Source organism: Labrus mixtus, chromosome 12 (assembly GCF_963584025.1).
Source record: "Labrus mixtus chromosome 12, fLabMix1.1, whole genome shotgun sequence".
Taxonomy (NCBI): domain Eukaryota; kingdom Metazoa; phylum Chordata; class Actinopteri; order Labriformes; family Labridae; genus Labrus; species Labrus mixtus.
Genome location: NC_083623.1, coordinates 12,441,640 through 12,467,254, shown reverse-complemented (window position 1 = coordinate 12,467,254; position 25,615 = coordinate 12,441,640). Strand labels below are relative to the sequence as shown.

Below are 25,615 nucleotides of genomic sequence, written 5' to 3'. Positions count from 1 at the left end.
CTGTGTTGGGGAGCAAAAACACAAATCAAATGAGTCACATTCAAGAAGTCACATTACAGAAACCTCCCCCCACCCATCCACACCCACTGAGGGTCAACTCACAATGATTCATGCTTGGCACAACACAGGCAGCTGTTGGGTTAATGTACATGGGTATATGGTTTGTATATATATATATATATGCAGGGGCATGATGTCATGAGGGGACTGTGGACAGCCAACAGACATGATGTAAGACAAACTGTTATATGAGCAGCTGTTTAAATTACAAGTTACTGCATGGTCCTCAGAAAATGAGCTGTTACATTGACCATGGAGAGCACACAATATGTCGCTCTTTGTGCTTTATTGTTGACTCCCTGTAGATTACACAAGCAGACGTTTTTGATGTGTCCAAAAGATATAACCGTATATTTACAGGAGAATGTACTGTATGTTCTTTGAATTTCAATATAATGCAAAACGTCTTCTATACAAGGAGACTTCCTGTCATGTTGAACATGGGCCTTATTTTTATATTGTTTGTAAATGAACATTAAGTTCTCGCATGAAAATTGCTCCAAAAGATTGCTTCAGTTGGTAGAAGTGACATGGCTGTTAAGGCCATCCTTTGGGGGCAATTAAAGGTGCTTAAACTTAAAGGTGCACTTTGTAGATTTGGTAGTGAAATTTGAAAGTTGGAGAAGTGAAACAATTCTATGCTATATCTTCTGAACTGAATACACAAATCGTATTCAAAGAAGAAAATGAGTCCCTGGATCACTGTTTGGAGCTTAAAAAAGCTACCAGGAGAGTTATGGCCTCACTCTTGCGGGCCCCCCACCATAACTTCTCGCGTAGCATTTTATCTTCAAACAGTGTTACAGGGACCACATTTTCCTCTGAGGACAGTTTGTGTATAGAGTAATGAACATATACCACAGAATCTGTACATTTATCCAACTTTCACACGTCTCGACCAAAACTCCATAGTGCACCTTGAAAGTGCTTGTTTTTGCCACTGACAGGACTTCAGACTTCCTCTTCAGCAAAGGCACCAATTAAAGGTCCTGCGTTTATAGGAATACTGTAGGGATGCTGAATGTTATGTTTTCAGAAACTTAGGATAATCTTCGGAGCTTGTAGGTAGCAAAACATAAACACTTTTCATGGACTTGCTCGTCTGTAATTGCCCCAAATGATGACATTGTTGCCATTACAGTTGTGTTGTGACTGCACACTAAAGCAATCTACCGGAGCAACTCCAAAGCTATTTGAGCCTACTGGTTATTTAGACACCTAAATATATAAAACAACAGGACCAAGGTCGTAAAATACTTGAATTGTGCTTAAATTGTGAAATGCACCACCTGCCTGAGTATACAAACAGGCACAACATATATGTTGGAAGTTTGAGGGTTAATAGTTTCTGCTGAGAGGACAAGGTGATATGGAGAAATTATTCTTGGCTTTGGAAGTCAACAGCAAGATAAGGGGTAGACACAACAGGGAACCATGGCATGAGAGGGAAAGGAGATCCAGGCCTTTATCACTAAACTAGCTGTTACTTTGTGAACCCTCCGTGAGCTCAGATCACACACAAACATGTAGACACAGACATGCTCATAGGCATCTGCCAAAAAAAACCCCTCTCAGTTCAAGTGGGACACTTGATTTTATATCTTCCTCCCTTCAAAGGCATTCACTCTGAACTGCTTGACTAAACTCGAACAAACTCCAGGACAACGATCCTCCATGTGAGAAAGAACAGCACATTAAGAAAATTGTTTTTCATATCAAATGTCCACAAGCTGCAGTCCACTTCACAACTTCCCAGGAAAAGCACAGTTTGGAGAACAAACATGTTTGAAGAGAAGTCCAAAAAAAAAAAAAAAAAAAATTAGAACTCTGAATGTCATGGCGATGTTCGATGGAATGGACATGCACCCAGAAAAAAATGTCTGTCAGAGATAATCAGAGGAAATAAAAAAATAAATAAAAGAGAAAAAAAAATCACATCTGCAACCATAGAGGCACGGGCCAAATAAGGACACGAAAAGCCACAACAGAAAAAAGAGTTTTTGGATGAGAACGACTTCCGGTGATTTCACTAGAACACGATAGGACTCAGGTACCCTCAAAGCTGCAGGATAGCTCCACAATATCACCACCTAGAGTATGTGCAACTCCCTCTGTCTGTACACAAAGGCTATTCAGATACATGTGGGTAATAAGTGAGTTACTTGTGATGCAAATATTCAGTGTGCATACTTGTTGGCATTATAATTATGAGCATAGACAGTTAACCAGTTTTGCTCGTTAGCACCTTTTTCTTACTATACTCAGCCTTACTAAGTCTATAAAGTAAATAAGCATTAAAAACTCTATTTTAGAAGTTAACTTAAAAAAGGCATTTTTTTTAATACGTCTGAGGCTAGGTGCTGAGCAGTTCTAAGGAAGAGAAGTTTCAAGCTTGTACAGCATATCTCTTGCCCACAGGGATCAGTGTGACTGTGTGCTTGTCCTTCAGGGATCTGACATTTATGAAAAAAAAAAAAAAAAAAAGCCTCTATAAAACCTCAGCTGTAACTTTAACCTCCCGACTGGGCCACTGCACATTCCATAATCACTTTATATTCAGCTGAAATAAAAAAAAAGGTTTAAAGCCAAAGACATTCACTTAAAGGTCAGAGAAGATGGCGTTCCTCTTGGGGCAGTTAGCTCTGTCATAGACATGCCAGCCTCAGGAACTTCTTTTAATACGTGAGCACGGCTGCAATACTTTGATGTGGACGTCTTACACAGACCATATCAAGTGGATCAGTTGAAGTAATGCTGACCTGCCGTGTGTCTTATGTGTGTGTATGTTTAACGTGCTTCACCTCTAACCTCTGAGCTATTCTGCAACTTTAAAGGACCGCGTTCCTGCTCACACGAGGCGGTCGACTTTAAACCTCTCGGCCCAAACTCACAGACTTCTGCTGGATGCGCAAGAGCACACGTTTGGTGCAGCGGTCCACACTGGCCGCCCACTTCCTGTCTGCCTCTCGGTCCTCCTCCAATAGACAGCGGCGCTCTGCGCGGCTTAGGGTAACTGGGCGGACCAGCTGTGCCCAGTTGAGGTGACCGTATAGGCTCCGTTCTACCACATAGGTGATGTTCAGCTCGCTGACTGCCGTTCGACCACGCAGCCTGCGCGAGGGGAACACCCATCCCCCTCCGCCGCTGCCAAAACCTTTTGATTTGGCTATGTCACAGCGAGCAGGGGAGGAAGGAGTGACAGACAAAGGGGAAACAGGGGTCTTGGCATTGCGCGAGCGTTGGTACTGTAGATGCTTAGTGGAGTAGGCGTAGTTAGGGTCAGGTTTCCGGTGTGTCCAGCTGCCGTGGTGCCTGTTGGCAGGTTGGTGTTTTGGGCTGCCCGGTGGAGTGTCATCCAGCGAGATCAGGAGGCGGGACTGTGAGTGGGGTTTAGGGCGGGGTTTTGTGAGGCCATAGTAGGCATAGAGAGCCTCGTTGTTACTTACCCCATGGGAGATTGAGCTTAGGGCCTTCCGCATCTCGCTGTCTGTCGTGGAGCGGGACAGCTTTCCCTCCTCGTCCAATCCACAGCCATCCAGCTCCGAGAAAGAAGAGCCACTCCCTCCCACGCCGGAGACGGAGCCTCCCAAACCCGCCGAGCTGACCGGGGTTCTTTTGGGCGGGCGGATGAGGCCGTGGGTGCTGGAAGACTTACTAAAGGTTTTGACCAGCTTGTGTCCAGACCAGGTGTCCAGGCTACTGGAGGAAGGGGAGTTGGTCAGGCTGTCTGTGTCCCCATCCAGAGAGAGCTGGTCCTGGGTGAGGGATGGCAGGGAGATCTCCTGGGGCAGAGGGGGCTTTTTTAGGACCCCAGTGTACAAAGCTGTGTTGTCCTCACAGGTGGGGGGTGACTCCAAATTCAGAAAATCTAAAGAAGATGACAAAAACAGTTTGTTATTGAGGAGTGTTTATACAGAGAACATCTTATGACCCATCTGTGGTTTTCCAAACCACAGCTAGACAGCAACATTTCCACAGCACATTCTTTTAGTCTGAGTATTGGTTAAAACTAACATCCAGATGAGAATGTTATACACAGACCATAAAAGAAAAGTATCCTAATTTCTGAACGTTAGAAAAACTAGTTGTACTGTAACTTAACTTTAGCTCCAATTAAGATATGATGAACCTCTCAACATAGGTGTTCAAAGCACATTTTTGACAAGCAACACAAGCAGAGTTGAATGGAAACCACACTATAACATATACAACATAACATATGGCGAACGTTAGTCAAATGATTTGGGATAAGTAATGAATCCCGAGTGGTACAAACCTTCAGAGCCATGTTTCTTGCCCTCCTCCACCTTGATGAGTTTTTTCCTGACCCGACGGGTCGAGTTAACCAGCTTGTGGAGCCGCTTGAACTTCACCGAATCCTCTGATTGCTCATCGTCTGACTGCTCACGAGACTGGTGGGAGAGAGAAAGAGGGAGAGATGATAAAAATATTTAAAAAAAAGGGACAGGCATCCAAGCTCCTCTCAATTACTTTAAGGAAGAAAACAAGTCAGAGAAATGTGTGGTTGCGTCGGGAAAACAAATGGAGAAATGTCTTCCAAATTTTTGAAACATTGAGAAAGATGGGAACGTTGTTTAGGATGGAGTCAAAGTTAGTGAGGTGAAAGGTGGAGGGTTGGATGGGTGGTGGCATTGTGTCATGCCGTGGTGTGGAGTAAACAAAGATAATAAAACTGCACTGAAATAATGAACCAGAAAAATGGGCACAACTGAATGTCACAATAAATCAGTGTTTCAGTAAATGGTCTGTTTGGCATTATGTTTGTAAATGGAAGGACACTGGTTGTATGTTATGGGTGTTGGCATCCACATTTTATCCTCATTGATGTCCACTGAATTCAAACACTCTGCGGAGAGCATTGGCGTGGAAAAAGATGGAATAATGAAGTCACCAACAGTTTCATCACTCATACGCACCCACACAAACACACAAAAACTCCCCAAGCTGTACGTGCAGGCCCGTGTGGGTGCACACAATATCGCTATGGCCTCCACAGGATGATAATGATGATGCTGATGAGCCAACTCTGGCCCCGAAGATTTTTCTGGCAGAAACTACATCATTATCATGGAGCTCAAACAACTTAATTTGTTTCTATTTGCCACTGGTTTCCATAGCAACACGGCCTTCTTCTAGTCACACGCTGCCAGCTCCGTGGTTGAGGTTGACTGCATCGCTTGCAGAGGGACACATATTCATGCTCCAGCGCTCACACACACACACTGAACTAGACAGGGCAGGCCTGCAGGGCTCGGCTCTCTGTCTGACAATCTTTTCCTGCAGCTCTGGTGCTATCAAGGAAGTAACCACTTTGTTACTTTTGTGGAGTTTAGACCACAGGCCTGGCTCAGGGGATGCTGACATGCACTGGTGATGATGTTAACAACTGCGGCTTGGTTCGGTCAAACAGACTTTCCGAGACTCCTTGACCAAACCAACACAGACATGTGGTTACTTTCTAATTGTGTGTGCAAAAGCTTATAAATGCTGTCCAATGGGGGGGGGGGGGGGATAACAAATTAATCAATATGTATGGCATCATTCAGGTGCATCCTTTCAGATGTAGCGTCCTTTGCTTATAGTTAAACAGTTGTAGCAGACCAGAGCTAGCATAAAAACATTTATTTGGGCTTTGAAAAACTGTAGAAAAAGGGTCGGAAAATCGCTAACTCCATGATAACAACTCAACTGAACAACATAAGTCTGGCTACAGTAGTGAATCATTTAACTTTCCATCTGCTGTGAATTAAATTTGGAGAATATAATGTAAGAATGTAATACGACTGTAAAAGACAACTGTTAAAACAGGCAATGCAGTGACTCTGAGATGAGCTGGATCACCAAAGGTTGGTTTGGAGGCGACTGCTACATACAAAAAAACAAACAAAAAAATGTATTTAGAAATGGAAAAAAAGTGCATGTCTCATAAAAGTAGGCTCTGATATGTGGGCAGAACAATGTGCCAGACAGCTGCACTTTTCATTTCATGGTTTACCAACAGGATGTGTTCTCTTACACAGTCCTGAGGAAAACCATCCATTCAGATGACCATTTAAACTGGGCACAAGACACACATAGCAAGAAGTCAAACATAAGAGGCCATGAATCAAGCAGGGTCCCAACAAAAACAAGGTCAGAGCAACCGGTCTATGATAATAATACCTCACGGATCATTCCCATCACTTTGGGGATGCATTAACTAAGGAAACTCCACTTCACCACCAAAAATCTACCATCTCTTAACACAAAAAGAACAGAAGAAAAACATAGAACACAACCTATTTCAAAATGTTAAAAAAGGATCAAAGCTTGAAAACTTACCACCTCTTTTAAAAGAGAAGGGTACCACTTCCGGTGTTAACATCCAACAGGTTCACTAGAGCGGACCTGGCCAAATCCGCAGCGCGCCCGTCCGACCACATTCTCAAACATTCAGAATCAAAAATAGTATGCGTGCCCCTGTGCTCATGCTGGCGGATACAGATGCTGCCTGTTCGTGCATTCAGCTCTGAGGAATGAGGGGCAGTTTGGAAGCACCGTGCCGCACAGCTAGCAGAGAAAAGGCGTGTTGTGTATGGAGAACAATCCCAGCGTTTGAGCCCCTCTGACCCTGCCTTGGCCCCCACATCACTAATGGCCAGTCCTGGAATGTGGCTTCTGATCGCCGAGGGAAGAAGACAGCAACAGAGAACGGCACAGAGGAGCTGAAGATTCAATATAGGAACATTTCAGTTACATGTCTTGTATATTCACATATGTATGACACGCCCAACTATTTGAATTTGGGAATGACCTAATTCCATTTATTAGATGGAAGAGGGGGCAGTGCGTGACACCAATACAGGCCCCAGCAGAGAAGCAATATTTCCTGAAGTGGCCAATTTTGGATCTCAAAGCAGATATTCCATCCCCTTTGCAAGGCCTTGGGGTAACTACAAAGTTTTTATCTTCTCTATATGTCGCTCCCTCTTTTCCTTTCTGCCTCAAGCTCTTGCCCTTGTTCACGGCCTCCAGAGTCAAGTTGTGTGTTCCTCCACACAATACTCCTCCAGTAACTCTTCCATCCTGTCTAAAGCCTGTAAAGCCCAGCCAATGGATCAATCTTCGGCCCCAAAGGAAGTGAGTAGCTGGCAGCAAAGGGTCAAAAGACTGCAAAGATGATCAGCAAACTTATGCACAGTTAACAGAAAGCCAACAAACCTAAGCTGAAGTAATGTTTGGCATCATAAAAATTTTATTTCACAAGAATTTTTATCATCACGCAGAACAAATTACTGCAATAAAAAAAAATTTCACAATTACTTGTTCATTGTTTAACTGATTCAGTTGCAATCTGATTTCTTGAGTTTATTGATGCAACCTATAAACTGGAGCGGGAGAGTGGCAGCAGTAGCTTCTATGTGAACAATTCTGCACACCCTTCAGTAAATTTAACAAGATCATCAACTTCACATGAATATCTGAGGATGAAGGGAAACTTTTTTTCAAAAGTGTCAGCGCTGTGTGTAGTCAGGAGTTAGTAGCACATTTCAAAATAGCAATAATGCAAGTGTGCAGGGAGATATTTTCAGAGTACTTAGAATTTTTGTGTTTGGATAAACTCACTTCCTGTCAAAAAGTGGGTCAGTGTGTGAGCCTGCGACTGCTCACCACTCCCACATGATGCCATAAGTACAAAATGAAAAACTGCTGTGACCACTTTGAGTTCTGAATATGCTTCAAGTGACCTACATTTAAAAAAAGAAGGAAAAACATCAAGATACTCAAACACACACACACACACACACACACACACACACACACACACACACAAGAGGAAATTGGCTGATTGTCGACACAACAAACTGCATCAGACAGTACTCGATTGTCTTAGCTCCAGCTCCACAACACAAAGAATCCTCAAAGGTCTTGACTCACTCAAAGGTGAGAAATGAGGTTTGAATGTCTTCTCCCTGTGGATCGCAGCTGACAAAATCCCCGCCAATAAAAGCTTACACTACAAAAGGTTTTGGAATGATTTCATGGGAATATCCACTTGGAATTCAGCAAGTTACAGGACCTTACTTAAATTTCCATGAGACAGTTTTCTGTCATCCTACAAGTTTCAAATGAGATACCCGTGACAGCATAAACCTGATAAAATAAAACATCTGATTGTGACTCCATTCCAAATGCAGCAAAAAAAAAATATTCACATGACAGCCCTTTTCCTCCCACGCCCAGGTTGGAAAATGTGTATACCCTTACCATTTGTTATCAAATTACTGCTTCTGACTGATTATCAACTGACAGTGAAAATTTAGAAATATTTCAGGGTAAATATGATAGCTTGTGCAACCAGCCAAGAAACGACGCTAATGCTATTGTAAGCATTGAACCAAATTCTAGCTAATAGCACTGTTAGCTAGTTTTTAAAACGTACAGCTTATTGACCCTATCCAAGCTATAATGTCAGTTAGGAAATTGTTAAATACGAACATTATCAATGTCCATTTCAGTTGCAAATTCATTGTAAAAAAGCTAAATTAAACAATTTAACTGTATTAATTATATGCTAACACTACAATACATTGCAAGATAACATTACTGTTGGCTAGCTAACATAACTATTAGCTAGTTTAAAATAGTATTAGCTTGCAATATATACCTTTTGTATTTTGCTGTGTTAGCCTTTCAAATGTTATGTAGGCCTATGTTAGGTTGTGTTAGCTAGAAAGTGGTGTTATGCTAACTTTAGCATTTGCCTAATGGTTGTGTCAAAAAAAAGTTTCGTTATGACATGACCTGATGTCTCTCCCAATTTTTCTTATTTTCTTATTTTTGACATTAACAAAAATAAATCAACGAAGATTTATCAGACTCCCTGCTTTTATGATTTGACTTTGAACACAGCATTACAATATTATTAATAGCTTCCCACTCTGAGTCTAATGACAAAAGAACATGGCTACCATTTGCTGTATGGTCCGAGATTCACAGTGGTCAAACCCATGCCATAAGAAGCATATGACATAGCTGTGAGAACGCATGTGCAATGACAAAAATATAGTGTAGTTTGAACAGGAATTCAGAACAGAGAAAGAGAGAAGAGGAGAAGAAGAGGACGGAACGCTAAAAGTTCACTGAAGGCATGTAAAACTGGCCCAAAAAATGTTTTTTAAAAGGGATCACTACATGAAGATTGTACTGTCTAAATATCAATCTAGTAGGTTCAGTTACATCTTAATAAACACACTCATCCATTTGCACACATGTCAGAAAAACAATAGTAGTCCTCCTCCACACTTTGTTGGCTGAAAAAAAAAATTAAAGGTGAGAGTGGTCGAGGTGAAAGTGTTCAGGGAGGTAGAGTAAAAGGGAAGGGGTCAGGGTTTAAAGGGGTGTGGGAGGGTGATAGGGTGGGGTGTACTTACGTTGCAGTTTGAGGACTGGTTAAGATTGGCCACAGATCCATCAGTCCACTCTGCAGTTTCAGTACTGCTGGACTGTCTGCTGCGCTCATACTCCTTCAGCTACGTGGAGAAGAACAGTTTAGAGAGGCAAAGGAACAGGACGGGGCAACCCACTCTCACCGAGCATGCTACATCTCTCCATACATGAGCAGATGATTGATTCACGTCAACCATGTGCAAATATAGTGCATGTATATGGATAGAACAGAGGGACTCAACCAGGGATGTAGTGGTGAATAAACAGTGTAAGTGGTTACCAACTTTAAGCTATTTTTTTGCATGAGAACCATCAAATTAAAGACTCATATTTTATGCGGCTGTCAATATTATTCTGCAGATTGCATTGATTTATTTGCGTTACAACTTTTCAAAATGAAGGCTTAGGTCTGCAATGCAGAGAATAAAGAAATCTTAAATAAAATAAATAGAAAATAAATAAAAATGGTTAATGAAAGTATACAAATCTAAATTATTAAAGTGTGCTAGTCCACTACATCCCCAGAGATATACATACAATTAAAATAAGACCTAATAATAAAGACCAATATAAAACTTGCCAGGAATATAAAGGACACGCTAAACAAAGACCCCAAAAAGCACAACAAGGCATCAAATCAGCTATCCACAAAGGCTGATCATTGATTGGCTTAATTGAGTGTCAATCAGAAGCAGGGTTCAAAGCTACTGGCCAAAAGGAAATCAAAGTTCTGTAAGAAAATAATTTACATCTGCCTTGTGGAGAACAATCATGTGCTCAAGTGCAGTCATGCTATCCATGAGCAAGGCGTTGTAAGGTGATTGACAGGAAAAGAAGGAGGGTAGAAAAAAAGTTAAAAAAAATAAATAAAACAACAAAAGAATAAAGACCAATCACCAGAGACTGATTTAGAGTCAGGTCAGAAAGAGATGAAGGAGAATTTAAATGAAAGCAAAGGGATCCACCACGTCCACACCTGGAGAGAAAAACCACAATGCACCAGAGCATCCCCGCCAACAGAGGGGGCTATTGAGTTACTATGACCATCAACCCCATGGTTATGACCCGAACACACCCACACACACTCCATGAGCTCAGACCCTGATATCCCCAGACTCCCAATCGCTGGGAGCACTAATAATGCCTTTAGTTTGTGTGTGTGTGTGTGTGTGTGTGTGTGTGTGTGTGTGTGTGTGTGTGTGTGTGTGTGTGTGTGTGTGTGTGTGTGTGTGTGTGTGTGTGTGTGTGTGTGTGTGTGTGTGTGTGTGTGTGTGTGTGTGTGTGTGTGTGTGTGTGTGTGTGTGTGTGTGTGTGTGTGTGTGTGTGTGTGTGTGTGTGTGTGTGTGTGTGTGTGTGTGTGTGTGTGTGTGTGTGTGTGTGTGTGTGTGTTTAAAGAGGACAAAGCAAGGTTAAAATGCAGGGCCTGGTATAGGTTAGTAAGAGTGAGTCGTTTTAGTAAGCTAGGGCTATGATGGGAATCCAGAGGAGAAAAGCGATGGGAGGAGCGTTAACAAATCCAAGGGGAGGTCTGTGGGTTGAGGGGAGCAACGGGGTGGAGTGGGGGTGGGGGGGGTGGAGGAGGAAGGTGCAACAGCGGATCAGAGGAGCTTCCTACCCGAGCTAGAGCTTCTTCCACTGTGATCATCTTCTCTTTAACCATCATCATTAGCTGAATTCGCTCTTCATCACTCATGGTGATCTCACTGGCCACATAGCCAATGTCTTCTCCTGAAATAAAAAGGCCATAAGGTCACATTTTGGCAAAATCTTTTCAGAAATGTAGATCTGAAAAATAAAGCCACACAAACCTTTGGATGTTTGCCGCATAACTGGTTTGTGCTGAGACTTGCGGAAGTTCTGCCAAAAGGATTTGTTCTTCTTCTTATTGTCCCATTTACCTAAAAGGAGGGAAGGTTAAGTGAGACACGGGGAAGCATCAACTGACAGACAAATATGCAGCGATATTCCCTTTGTGTGCCTAAAGACATAAATCTGTCCAGAGACCTCAACTGACTTTTATTCAAGATAGGCAAATACCGTTGTAAAATATTTACATTTTTTTTCTTGGAACAATAAAGTTTGACCTTCATGCAAACATGTCTAGCTATTCCTTTCTTTGAATCTTACTCTTTCACCTTTACCTTACAGGCAGAAAACAATCACACAGCAGAAGAAAATGCATTATGAAAACCTGTCTCAGCTTACCTCCAGAGCCATCTTCAGAGCTGGATTTGTGCAGAGGCATTCTGTGGGAATACGAGTAGAGAAGCAAGTTAGGGAAAAAAAGCCCCTTTTAATATATATATTTTTGTCTCTATCAACCAGTGTTTCAAAAACCTTCACTTAAGCCACAAATATTTCCATTTCGGCCAAAGGAGGGGGCGCAACTGTGTCTGTTCACCACTTGAGGTCAGTGGAGGTACTTCTGTGATTGTAAACCAGGCTCTTCAGGTTTAAAGGAGGAACAGCAAGAAGGAGAGTAGAGAGAGAGGAAGAGGAGAGGAGAGGAGAGGAGAGGGTGGTAATATAAGTGTTTAAGAGGCAGCGAAGAAAGCAAGATCATCAAACTATATAAAATTGGGGGAAATCGTGTTAAAGTGGAGAGGGTAAGTATGGAATTAAGAGAGAAGCAGAAGGAGATAGAGAGAGAGAGCGAGCGAGAGAGAGAGAGAGAGAGTGAGTGAGGAGGAGGAGAAACCACAGGGCAGACTCAGCCTGTTTGTGTTTCCACGTCCCTCGTCACGAGGAAGACAGAGAGAAGAGTGGGAGAGGAGGGAGAAATGGAAAATAACTGAGTTAAGAATCCTGACATGTCGGTAAGCCTCCCCAAATAATAATCAGACCCAACAGGGATAAATAACAACTCATAAAAACCTTGAACAGCAATCAATATTCACGTGTAAGCAGCCTTAATCAGTTGTCTGCAGCATGTTAGCTGTGGACGACTCTCTCTTGTTCTTGGGGAGTCTAAAAAAACCACATCAATAGAAATCTATTTGTGTCTTCTTTATTAAAAAAAAGGGGGTGGGGCCTCAGTGGTTCATGTTCAAAGAAAGCTGCAACTGAAAACTTCACGAAAGGAAAGAACGTTTCTCAGATCAGACTGAGTGGGCTGAGCAATAAAATAAAGAGGCCGAGGAGCTTCAACACTGATTAGTTGTGTTGCATGTGGTGATGATGACGAGTCATTACTTAGTGATTGATCGCGTTTGAAGATTGGGGGTTTTCGTCTGACAAAAACACTAAGAAAAGCAAGGATACAACCATTGATACTGCAATAGAACTTAATTTGCCGTTTATTTCAGATAATTAAAAGAATATGGCACTTATCCTTCATTTTGCATTTCTATTTTTCAATATCTACAGTATAAAGGCTGTTTGCTTGTTGAGTGATCATGAATAATGGTATCTGCGCAGTGCGTGGTGAACAAGGAGACAAAGGGACATCAATTTTGTCCAGTTGAGACCCTCACAGACCTTTTAGGTTAATGTCTTCCCAAGAGGCAACTTTTACTTATCCACTCACCCGTCATGATGTTAGCGGAGTGCACATGTGCATACAACCGCAGGTGGCTGCCAGAGAAGCAATAGTTAAGTGTGTGACAGGACCAAAACAAAATGAACAAGTCACTTCCCTCTCCAGTGCCTGCCTGCATGTATGTGTGTGTGTGTGTCCATTTTTCCATGTGTGTTGTTCAGACATGGTAGCCATCTCTGCGAGCAAGAGAAAATCTTCACGCAGCTTAAAGCCTGGCTGCCATAGCAACATAATGAGATGCTAATTGAATGGAGGCCTGTATGGTTTTGCCCCCTCTGTTCATCCCCTCTCTCTCTCTGATAGGCTAAGGCCAAAGCTAATGCTAATAGAACTCGTTCAATGGAAACTTTTCTGTAGCAGAACTGCCCTCCTCCTCCTCCTCCATGCTCTATAAATTAAGTGCCCGTGCAGCGCAGCACACACATGCATGCACTCACACACACACACACACATACACTTTAAAAACCCCTGAATGTCTTTCAAAGAGTGTGTCAGTCCAGGCTTTGTGCGGCTAGGCATCTTAATTGGTTTAACCTTAAATCTTTGCCATGCCTTTCTATTTCAATTCTGTTCTTTTCATTGAGCGCGAGACATTTAACTGCTTTTTATCTCATTTGCATAAGAAGCCAAGTTTGTATTTTCTGCACAAGATGAAGTACTGTACAGCATCTAACTTCTGCTGAACCTTTACAGGATATGTGAAAGTTGCTTGCTACGACTCTTGCATTGCATCGTCAAAATGCTCTGTGTTAAATCATAGGTTAATGACACAGGAGATATGCTTGAATTACAAGGTTGCACTGTTAAATTGATGCGTCTCTGACATGACTTTACCTTGCTGGTATGCTAATACTAATCATTTTAAGTTATAACCTGTGAGTGTGTAGTAGAGGCAGTAGAGCTGCAGGGAGGAATCACAAGTGATCTAGCAGAAAAATGGGGGTATGCTATGCACAAGCACAAATAAAAAAAAAACCACCACAGAACCACACGCGGGTCAATATGAGTAAAACGTGACTGAATAAGTGATGATTGCGTAGTCAGCTATCACCTGATACAGCATGAATCACATGTCTAACAGGTCTTCTCTGCTGAGTGACATAGCTGCTGTCCAAAAAAAAAAGAAGTAAATCCAGAAGAACAGTGTGTTGTTAACGCACAGCTGTTCTTCTCCATGTTTCCCTCTCTCTGTTGTTTTTATTGCAGACAGTTAATCCAAGCATTGTGGATAGATTAGTGTGTGTGGTGACTTAGTGTGTGATTACAGGGCCGTCCACCTGCAGTGCGAGGTGATCTAGTCGAAAAAATCAAAGGCTGGGGACCCTGTGTGACAGAGGCTATGGCAGGAAGTGCAGAGGGGTGACCTCTTCAGGGGTCGGGGAGAGGGTCATAATAGGTCGCATAGAGGGGGAAGTCAGAAAATCATATTGCAAGGAAATCAATAAATCATACAGATGAAAAACACATTATTGTGCTTATGAGTGTATTTTCTGCGCTCCAGTCTCACAAGACTAAGCTACAACATGCTGACAAGGTACTTCAGTTTTTCCAATGTGGTGCTCTTGTTCTGAACAGGTTTTTTCACATGGGACGGATTACGTTTCCATCTGATTATTTGTTACACAAGCTGTGGTTCCCGTAGTGCAACTGTCTCAACACTTACAATCTTACAAAATCCTTTTAGAGCCAACAGCTTCTAACTTGTGTCTCCAAGGAGCACAAGTGAGCTTTCATCAAGATCCATTTGCCTCCATTGTTCACCAAACTGATACACTTTCAGCAGAAACGGCCACTAATCCATCGCCCTTCAAAACAGGAAGCCCCCAGCTTGAACCTCTCGGCATTCTGATGGTGCTCTGTCATCACCACTCACACCCCAGGCATTATGAGAGCTATGCCCACCTCCTGCCAACGACGAGGAGACACACAGACAGGATGGGGGGGGGGGGGGGTCTGGAGCAGCCCAAGATGAAGTCTGGGTAATCTCCTCTGGGTGCCATTGTCCTGCAGAGAGGTGATGATGGGGGTATCCGTGTCTTGTTGTGTGTGTGTGTAAATGTCTGTGTGTGAGGCTGTGAGGAATGGGTCGCTGTGATTATAGGGCAAAGTCATTTTCAGTAAACACTTAAATCTTTTAAAAAGTAGTTTTCATTTTGTGCTTGCACAGAAATGGCGGTTTGGGCTTTCCTGTAAGTCACTGAAAATGTTACCTACCTAGGGATGAGAGATTAGCAAGAATTTGAATTATTGCCCGCTTTGGCATTTTTTCAGCATTTTAATTTTTTTTTTCCACTGGTGTTCATCATCATGTTCTGTCTAGCAAGCTACCTGGCTTACACGATAGCTAGCTAGATAGCTAAATATAGCAGCTAGATAGGATAGATGGGTGTTTATATAGAAAGCTGGACAACATAAAATGATGCACATGAAAGATGCTCAAGTTGAGACAAAGTGTGAATGTTTATGTGAGAGAAACTTACGAGTACAGAACCGAGGACGGACAGAAAGCAGACTGACAGGACAGAGAGAGAGAACAACAGATTTAAGGGGGCTCTTTCTGGGACCCTCTCAATCAGCAGAGAGACATCATTCCAAAAATGTGGCATCTGGTTCCCATCAACCTCAGCATTTTGAGAGTGTAACATAAGCAGCCATGGGAGAAGAGCTCATGTCTGTGGTATGCGCTTCCTTTGCTGCACGTGGTTGTCACGTGAACATGACAGTCCCACTTGGGGTCACGCAAAGGGTGATGGTCATGAATAAATGCACAGCATGAGAAATGAAACGTGTGATCAATCTGGGGTCAGAGTACGATATATTTGCTGCTGGCAAAAATGGCGATGGGGCTTCAATTCTTCTTCTTCAATAACTCTATCAGTCCCCTCTGCTAAACCTGTTCTTCAAATGTGGCGGCTGCTCTCTAACAAACACTAAGGAGCTATGTCTGTATCGAAATCTCTCCTCGTAATCTTGTCCGAAGCAAAATCATTCAATTCCATGTTCAACCTTTGCTCAAGCTAAAACAGAAACCCTACAAATCCAGCACCTAAAAAGGGGTGTGAAACAATGATCTCATGACGGGCAATGGTGCAGAAATTTCGTACACACAAAACACAGTGTGCTGTGCAAAGACGTGACACAGACTTTGTATTTCAGGAACCAGTGAAAAGGAACTCCACCCATGCGTGGTTCCATCCTGCTCTTTCGTTCATACCCCATTGCTGTAATCTTTCGGCCATCACACTCTATGTCTCCCCTTCTGGACACAAAGGCAGGAAGGAAGCACGGACGGCCAGGGAACAGAGAAGGGCTGCTAGGACCGAGCAGGTCAGCCCAAGGAAGCAGTCAGTAGTTTTCCTTTTGAACCACAGCGGGGATGTGACGGAAAAGGCTTAAAGGGCCAGATACATGTCTTATGTATGATCTCTATGATTGCCAAGGGTCGACTTCTTTATTGACACTTCCTCCTAATATCAATGAGATTTTATGTCATTAACATAGTGTATTTGTTCTCAGCTAATACCTGCAGTGTGGAATTAATTAAGTAAGGGAATGTACTGTGTGTAATAGGGGGCTGATGTTTGGGGGTTAAAATCTGAATGAACTGCAATTTTGGGAAGTGTGACTGTAAAATAAAGAAACAGAAAGTTATCAGGGGCTTATTATTTAACTTTAGAGTTGTGTGTATGCAGATTTGATTACCTTTAGAAAAAGCTAGGCTTGATTTTATTTTCTTTCCTCTCTTTGTGCTAAGCTAAGCTAACCTTCACAGCCTCTACAATAGCTTACGAGACAGTGGTATCAATCTTTTCAACTAATTCTTGACAAAGTGAAGAAGCATATTTACCAAAATTGCGTATTTACAAAACTACTCTTATATTATGTAAGGTTAATGTGTCTCAGTTACTAAAATACAAAGCTCCTAATTATAAACATTAAAAAACAGTCTACAATATGATGGGTGAAGTTTAAACAAAATGTATGTTTCTATAAGAATCCCTTTAATTTTGTTGAGATAGAGATATGAAGAATTTGTAGTAATTTACTGCAATAACATACAGAAAGACAATTTACATATCTGCCTGCCTGAATGGGTATGTATTTTTAAGTAGGTACAAACTCATCTACAACTACTTTTTCCCACCTGAGGATCTGACCTTTACTCCCTATGGGCAAGGTCAGCACCCCTTTAAACAGGCCACCATGTAAGAAATCTATCAATCACACCAGCTGCATATGGAGGTGCATGTATTTCCATTTCCATCTCTCCATCATTTGCTTCAGATGTGCAGAAGGCTCAGTGTGACAGTCATGCACGGTTTGATGCTTTCCAGGCACAGGTTGTGGTGCACATTGTTTTGACATGCAACAGACACACATTTCAATCCCAGCATATTTCATGGTTTCACACTGGCTCCAGTCACATGTCACAGTGATAAAATGGAAAGAGAAAAACAAAAAAAAAAAACATACTTTCTGTCTGTCTCTGGAGTGGACACCTCGCTGCTGAAGCCTAAAGACTCCTGGAGAAAGACAGAAGGAGGCCGGTGTCAGGTTGACTTTTTGAATCAAATGTTGTAAATATTTATATTTGACACATGTTAATCCCTTTATTTGTCCTCATAGCATCTCCATCTACCTGTATCTCTGAACGAAGCTGCAGAGATGTGCTGCTTGGGTCCTGTTTCTCCTGGGGAAAAAAAGAGAGAAAAGAGAGAGAGAAAGTCAAAAATCAATGCACTTCTAGAAACTCTGAGCACAGAATTTGGAAGATTTAAAATTAAAACAAGACAAAAAACAGAGGAAAAGGGGTTTAGTTGAATGCAGAAGCACTGGAAGGTATGTTTAACAATGCCCTCATGTGTGAAAGACGTTTATCAGTCAGGTTCATGTAGACACACCTGCATATATGAGTGAAAACAAACACAAGCACGTGCGTGCACACCACAGACCTACCCAGACGCGTCATGCCTCGGCTTCCCAAACTTGCAATACTTGTTCTGATTGTTAGTGAATACCACTGTGGAGTGTTGGCTTTCCTCACACACCAAGACATGTTAGAATCACCCACGTAACTGGCTTTATGGATTCCACAGTGACGGTAATGTGCACCTCCCTAAGTACAAGGAAACACCTGCCAGTATCTTTAGAAATACAGCACACCAAATGGGCAAGGGCAAACTGAAACCATGAATTTAAGAGAACAACACTATTTAAAAGACTGTACTGAAACAATGGGGAAATAACATCAAACTTAACTTATTACAAAGCAACTTAGTCTAAACGTTGCTGAGCGTCTCCAGCCCATAAATTCTTTCAGGGCTGTTTCCGCCATTGCACAGGGCGCTTGCATAAAACAGGTCTCCTCATCATAGCATATCCAGATGCAGATGTGCCCCAACCCAAGTGCTTCTGCAGACAAACAAAAGGGTTATACAATCCCAAACCAGTCTGCAGCTTGGATTTTAACCTGCAGCATGTGATTATTTAAAGCCAAAGACTGGCCTTAAGGGATTGGTTGAGGGCATACTTTCTTGGTTGTGTGTTCTTGGGTGCTTTTTGAACTCTCAAGAAGGAGATTACTGAAGTCCCTGTACTCACACTTGCCAAACGCTGCAACAGTCTGGCACTGAGGTGTTTCCAGAAACAGAAGGGATCAGCACTTTGCTCTGTGGTGGTAACCAGATTTTTTTTTAAACTAAAAACTCACAGGCCTGCACTGTTATAGAGAGGTCACAAGACTGTCAGTAGTGTTAATTCTATATGACCATTTTTGTTACACATTGTACAACGTCAAGTTTGTGTCTTTTCTATTGTTGGGACTTTAATCCTTTTGTCATGAGCTAAGGGGTAACCAAGGACAACCAAGCCCCTAATACTTGCTCCAAGCACAAAAACTGAGATGAAAACTATTCTGAGAATAATCCATACATTTAGCCGGCTTTAATATGAAGTATGCAGGGCAGGTTATAAAAAGGCATGCAAAATTTAATCAAAAGGTCAGGGAACATGATGTTTTAGTCAAAGTTATATAAGGAAATGTGCTTCCCAATGACCTCTCTGTTAAATATTTTGGGCAATTGGTGAAGAAGAGTCAACGTCATGGTCATTGGGTCTCAATGACAAGTTCCTATTTTTAGTTTCTGTCTGACATTTAATATTTTACAAGACAGCAAAAATCCCACAATGCAACCTCTGATCCTACCATTTTATTTTGATACACGGGTGAGAACTGCTGATCTGTTTTTTAGTATATAGGAAATGAAACTAGATTTAAAGGAAATAACCCCAGATTATTGTTTCCCTTGCATACCACTAAGATTTGGTACCCTCAAAAGAGTAAATGTATTTTTGTCAAGGCTTTAGACTACTTTAACATATGACAACGCACAAATGCACTAATGATGGACACTTCAGTTGTAATGAATTTCCTTATCCTTTCCTGATTGGACAGTTACAAGTCCCTCAGCGTGGAAGTCAATGTTGCATTTTAAGTTGTCATACTGCAGGAGGTATCCCAGTTAAAGAAGAAGACATAAGCCAAGTAGGCTAGGTCAGTTCAGGCATATTTAGGGCTGCAAAGTGTCCAACTTCATTAAACCATTAAGTGGCACTTGCTGCTGCTGTAACAAAAGGGAAAGAGAAATTAAATCTGGAGTTTCCCAAATGTAGTGCAGAATAAGGAAATGAGTCGTTTTTGAGAAATGTGCATCATTCTCCGTCCACACACATCCAGGTATTGTGGGATTGCAGTCACAGGAAGATGTTTCTAGAATACTTATTGGTCCATCAAGCTTCCTAATAATCAGAGTGACCTGTAGTAGCACCTTTATTCTTTTTTCACTGGGCCTTGTTCAATGGAGTAAAATCTTTCTCCACCCTCTAAGCATGAGTCAGTGAGTGGGTTACAGTGAAAGAATTTAGGAAGTGACATGAGTTCTTTTAAGAGCTCTTTAAGGAGCCTGTAGCCTGCAGGTCAAAGGAGCAGGAGACCTTTAGTGCTGAGGTTGTTAAAAGCATCAAAATAAGCCTGAACCCTACACTTATCTCAACACACAATCAACTGAATGCAGACAGTAATGGTGTTGGTGAGACAGTCTGGCTGGCTTTTATCTTTAACTTGAGCACCACAAGTCCTCCTGGCCTATTTGCCAGTTTTGTCTGTTACAGTGATCAAGCAGACGAGGCACGGGTCCGAAAGCTCCTTCGGAAAAGTAAATCAAGCAATGTCGGAAGAGCTCTGAAACTATTTGTCCATCCCAGGGAATATGGCGACTCCCATAAGTTGAAGTGCAGGTGCCTCTTTGAGGACATAAAAAAAAAAAAAAACTGCTTGTACCAGACCAAAGAGGAACAAGCTTGAAAATCTGGGACATATCAATGTGCGCTATTCTAACTGTGGCAGAGCTCATGTGAGACACAGAAACAACACATATATCCCTTAAACAAGCCAAGCTTTGGCAGCCAGCTTTGTTTAAACAACTGCACAAGGCAAAATAATGTGGGTGTACTCAGAAGAACCCACATCAAGAAGGAACAAGGTGTGTTATCACACGCACACACTCACACAGTGAGGCTGTTCACAAAGGTAGCAGAAGATTGGTTTTGCTATCAGATCCTCTTTGATGGTTTCTCTGCAGTGACAGGAAAGGTATGCCATTCTTGCCAATGAAACGCTACAGAAACTATGCTAGTTGGTTGTAAAAATTATTTAAAACACACTGCAATACTTTTAGCCCACTTCCTGGCAAACACACGCACATGGACACCACAGACATAAACCTAGATGGACGCCCAAAACCAAGGAGAACCTTGCACACACATTCATCTCACTTCCACCTCCACAGACAGAGGCCCTAAGAGAGCCCAAGACACAAAGCCGCTCTCTGTTCTTCCAACTCCTCCTCAGCTTCCCTTGACTCCCCTCCCTGTCTGTGCGTGCCATCTCTGACATGGAAGGAGGGGGTTAGAGGACCAAAAAGATGTGGAGGAGATCAGTGGAAAAAAAACAAACAAAAACCTACATCCCGTTTGCCTCTCAATGCAGATTTGGGAGATGAATTTGTCACAGCCCAGGATGTGGACAGAACATTCTTGTGAAAGCTTCCCAAGGAAACAAGACAGAAACAAAAGTGAAAGGCAAGAAGTTGGAATCAGCGGAACTGACACTGTTTCTAAAAGAGAATATCAAATGGATGCATTTTTGAGTGCGATGTCTGTATGTGTGTTGGAGACTTAGATCTCACTACACACACACACACACACACACACACACACACTCCCAGAGGGGGTATGTTATCCTTTACATGAACTCACCAGCATCAGTTTGGAAAAGTTGGCCTACTTACCCTGAATTGACACACTTCTTGCGTGTGATAGTGCATGTGCTTCCCCTCCAGATGTCAACAGGGTTGTTTGTGCACGATTCAATTTGTGTGTATGTTCGTGCGAGCGTGATGAAATCGCAATGCTCTGATTGCTTAAGCGTGACTGAATCGAGTTAAATTAACGGGAGAGAAGGCAGTAAGGGAGCATTCGAGGGAGAGCTGCGGCTAATGAGGATCACGATGTCGGCAAACAGGGTGAGCTAGCATCTGAAAAGACTTGGGCGCACACACACACACACACACACACACACACACGCACACACAAGAATGCATAAAAACACAGAGGCATCAAAGCTCTTGTAAAGCACTACCAGTGGTTTCCATCATTAACTCAGAACTATCACTAAAGGCTGCTTTGCCACAGCAGGCCTGTACAATATTAGTGTGAGAAGAGATGGAAATACATTAAGATTTTAGTCTCAAACATGTCTGCAAAGCCCACCAAAGGAGGAGTTTTCACAGTGGACTTCCTGCCAACCAATGTGGGCGGATATGCCGCAAACTATTAGGACCAGGTGGCTCAGTGGAGGAAAGCCAATGAGTGTGGTTGGGTAAATCTGGGCGGGCAAGGCTGCTAGGTAGGGCTGGTGCATGTGGAGGGACGGGCACCAACTGGAAAGCCTGGCACATACCCAAAAACAATGGTACCCACAGGACCAGTATGGCACGGGTCAGACCTGCAGAACCGGCTCATTGGGAAGATCTCATTGGAAGATCTGTACACCTATACTCATGTCATGTCTAAACACGAGCACTTTCCATTTCCATTTCATACACACAAGCAGGAAAGACATGTTCTCAGCGGGCGGTATAAACCTGAGATTGCTATGCCACCTCTGTGCTGCTTCATGGCTACATTTATTGACGAGAAACAAAAAACCTATCAGCGAACTCTGTAAAACCTCGTCTTACTTCCTTTCCAAAAAGATTGGGAGTGTGTGCTTGTGTGTTTGTGTATACGTGTAGCCTAGGCATGCATGCTTCCAAAGTGTGGAGCATTCCTAAGCCTTTTGGATCCTGACTGTTTTGGTATTTCAAGACAAAATACCAGAGTTATTACAAATTCCAATGACTGGGTCACAATCCTAATGCTGACTAATAAATCATATAAAAGATTACAAATATATCATTCGCCTTCCATAAGGCTTATGCCAATAATGGCGCTGTACCAGCATCGTTTGAAAATGATCTTATGGCAACAAAGGCAGCTGTTTGAGCATGTGGAGTTTCAACTCAAAAGCCTGAAGGTAGAAAGGACAAATAAGCAGCAGAATTCCCAAGTCAGTTTGTGTTTCTTTTTCACTGTAGTTTTAACCCAGCTGAACTGACCCACTTTGAAGAATGTACCTCATGCAGGCCTTTAACCACACTGTTTCCTCACCTCATGGCAAAACAATATACAAGTCTGAACTTGAGTCTGACCCCCCCAGCTGTCAAGCTACTCAGCTAAAAAACCATTACAGAGCATACCTAAGGCTCGCAGATCAATCTGACACCAGAAGAGGCGTGATTGGTTCAACATTTTCAAATTATGTAGTCAACAGTGAGCGCTACACAACTGAAGTATTTTAGACTAAGCTTCAGAGGATTTAAACATCAAGTACTTTTAGGTTATCCATGACTTTAAAATTAGACATGGATGTTACCACAGATACTGTTGCAATATCTCTTTATGGTTAACAGCATGTAAAAATGTGTTAAGAGATTTGCTCCACAACCACAAATTCCAAAACGATCCATCATGGTTGTGTATGATGTACTTCATCTGTTCCATCACTGTGGTCTAAGTGACACGCCAATATTTAGTTTGATGTTTTCTACCACCATGGTTATCCACCCCACCAATAGAATAAATAAAATGGCATGCAAGTATACAATGACATCATCGACATATAAGCTAAGACATTATGTTGTTTTCAATGAGCAGTCATGTTTTTTTCTAAACACCCAACCTTTCATTGAACTGTCCTTTAAAAACAATGTTTTAGTTGCCAACTCTTTGCTGTGTTTAAGTATTTCCTGACACTTCATACAATAAGCCTTATGCATCACCAAACCAGCATGTCAGAGAGAGCTATCCAAATTCTCTCCAGCTATAGGAGCGCTGGGAAATTGTGTGCGCTTACACTAATCCATAGGTCAAATTCCCAAAGGGGGATGTTTATTTAACCCCCTTTTGTCCCTGATACTCAAAACTAACATGAAGATGCAGAGGAACAACCCAGCAGAGACCAGGCAGGAAGTGGGTACATTGATAGCCATCTCTGAAATTGCCTCCATCATCAGCTCCTAATAGATTTTTACCACAACAGACAGCTATCATTGTGTTAAACAAGAGGCCCCTCAAGAGCTGGCAGACAAGTTGTGAAAGTGAAATCAAGCACAAAATGTTAGTGTTGCAAGAACTTTTCTCAAGGCTGAGCCAAAAAAAAAAGAAGAAATTCAAAGTCAACTTGAGAGAGATTTAGGGATCAGAAACCTGAATAAAAGAGCTTCTTCATTTTCTTTAAGTGTCATCATGCTGACCCACGTTGAACTGTACACACTTTAGCTCTCTATTCAGAATTTAAGAAAGCATATTGGCACTTTTAATATAACAGTAATCATACAGTAACCTTCAACTCCTCTCTTATTGCACCTTACGGCCCTTGTTCTGCACCTCCTTTGTCTTGACTTGAGTCTCTTCATGTAGTCTCAGCGTGAAGGCCAGGAAAAGGTCAAAGCTAAGGAGATCTTTGCTCTAATAAGTCTCCAAAGTGCATTTGGTTCAACTTAGGCCCCAAATAGCTACAGCAGGAGCGATGCTTGATGATTCAGGTACAAAAACAGAAATGAACTGACCTATAAATTTGGTGTGGTGACAAAAACGATGACAATGACTGGAGAGGGAGTGGTTCTCGCTGATTGCGTCACCTGCCATCCTGTACCCTTTACAAGTGACAGGTTTCTTTTTGAAGGCCAAGTCCCTCAGGAGTGCCACCTGCTAAATGTATCCCTATTACCGTGGACATTGTGACCTTCTCAAACCATCTGCTATTGGTCCTGAGCGAGGCGGCAGCATAGTGTTGGCTCACAGCCACTACGCACTTGAGAAGGTACGATAGTCATTTATTACTCTCTTTTGACAGTGTGTCCATTCTGTACTTCTTATTCCTGCTTTATCTTGGTCTATCGGGCTCTTCCAATTTTGGTCCATACCTTGTCTTGTGTATTACTACCACAATATAAAGTATATTCCAAAAAAGGGGATACATTTTGTCCAAACTTACTCCTACCCTTGGTAGCTTTGTATGGGACAGGCTTGGATATTACCCAAATCTTATTTTAGAAAACAGCCGCACTGAAATGTGAGGCAGAGCTAAATCCATATAGCGTGGGTTGATTCTGCACTTCTAAGATCTCTCAGTAAGGTGTTGTCTGACCCGTTCTCCTCCCTTTATGTTTTCATCTCTCCTCCTCTCCTATATTTTGCTGCCAAACTTTGCAGAGTGGAGGGACAGCTGCAGGCTCTCAAAATCTCCAACTCATCCCCCTTATCCTCCTCCTCCTCCCTTGGTCTTCCTCTGTTCACATCCTTATCCTCCTCCTGTGCTGGGCTTCAGGCTTTGGGCCCAGTCAGCTCTTTTTCTCTTTTCTTTTTTTACAGAGAGCTGCAAAATCTGCCCGGTGTGCTTCCTCTTCCTCTGTTTTATCTCCTTAGGATGAAACCTTCTTAATTATAAAAAAAATGTCCAGAGGTAATTCCCCATCACTGTGAGGCTCACGTGATAGAAAACTACAGACCGTGGCCACACAGAGTCAAAACACTTAACCTACGAGCCAACTGAGATGAATTTACGTATCCACAGCTATGATTTTCTTTATGGTTTCCAATCCCTCTTCTGAGAGCTGTGAGAATAGGATGTCTGCCTGCAGCCATTAAAGGGAAGAACATGATAAATCAGTAATCCATCTAAGCCATACCTGTCAACTCAACCAATACCACATGGCTGCCTCCAAGCAAAAAAGGCCTCTTATTAAACTGGAAAACCAGTAATCACAGACAAAAATATATGAGCACAGAAAGTCTGGAGAGGGGCCAACAATTAAAAGCTAATTCAACCTGTCATCAATGTGAGTGAAATTGTATTTAATCTGGAAATGTTCAAGAAGAGCCATTAAATTGATGTCGGAAAAACAC

General features: G+C 42.3%; 1 protein-coding gene across 6 annotated transcripts in view; it reads right to left on the bottom strand.

Moving 5' to 3' along the window:
- Nucleotides 1–25,615, bottom strand: part of sash1a (SAM and SH3 domain containing 1a) — a 168,950-nt gene that overhangs the window by 17,111 nt on the left and 126,224 nt on the right. For 4 of the 6 annotated variants that reach the window (XM_061052021.1, XM_061052026.1, XM_061052023.1 and 1 more), the window contains exons 3-10: nt 17,688–17,738; nt 17,522–17,571; nt 11,716–11,756; nt 11,319–11,408; nt 11,126–11,238; nt 9,495–9,593; nt 4,337–4,472; nt 3,507–3,928 (exon numbers count right to left, since the gene is read on the bottom strand). In XM_061052021.1, coding sequence (XP_060908004.1) covers nt 3,507–3,928; nt 4,337–4,472; nt 9,495–9,593; nt 11,126–11,238; nt 11,319–11,408; nt 11,716–11,756; nt 17,522–17,571; nt 17,688–17,738 — 1,002 coding nt within the window. Of the gene's footprint in view, nt 1–2,951; nt 3,929–4,336; nt 4,473–9,494; nt 9,594–11,125; nt 11,239–11,318; nt 11,409–11,715; nt 11,757–17,521; nt 17,572–17,687; nt 17,739–25,615 lie in introns of all 6 variants that reach the window. The other 2 variants (XM_061052020.1, XM_061052022.1) reach the window with 2 other exon arrangements.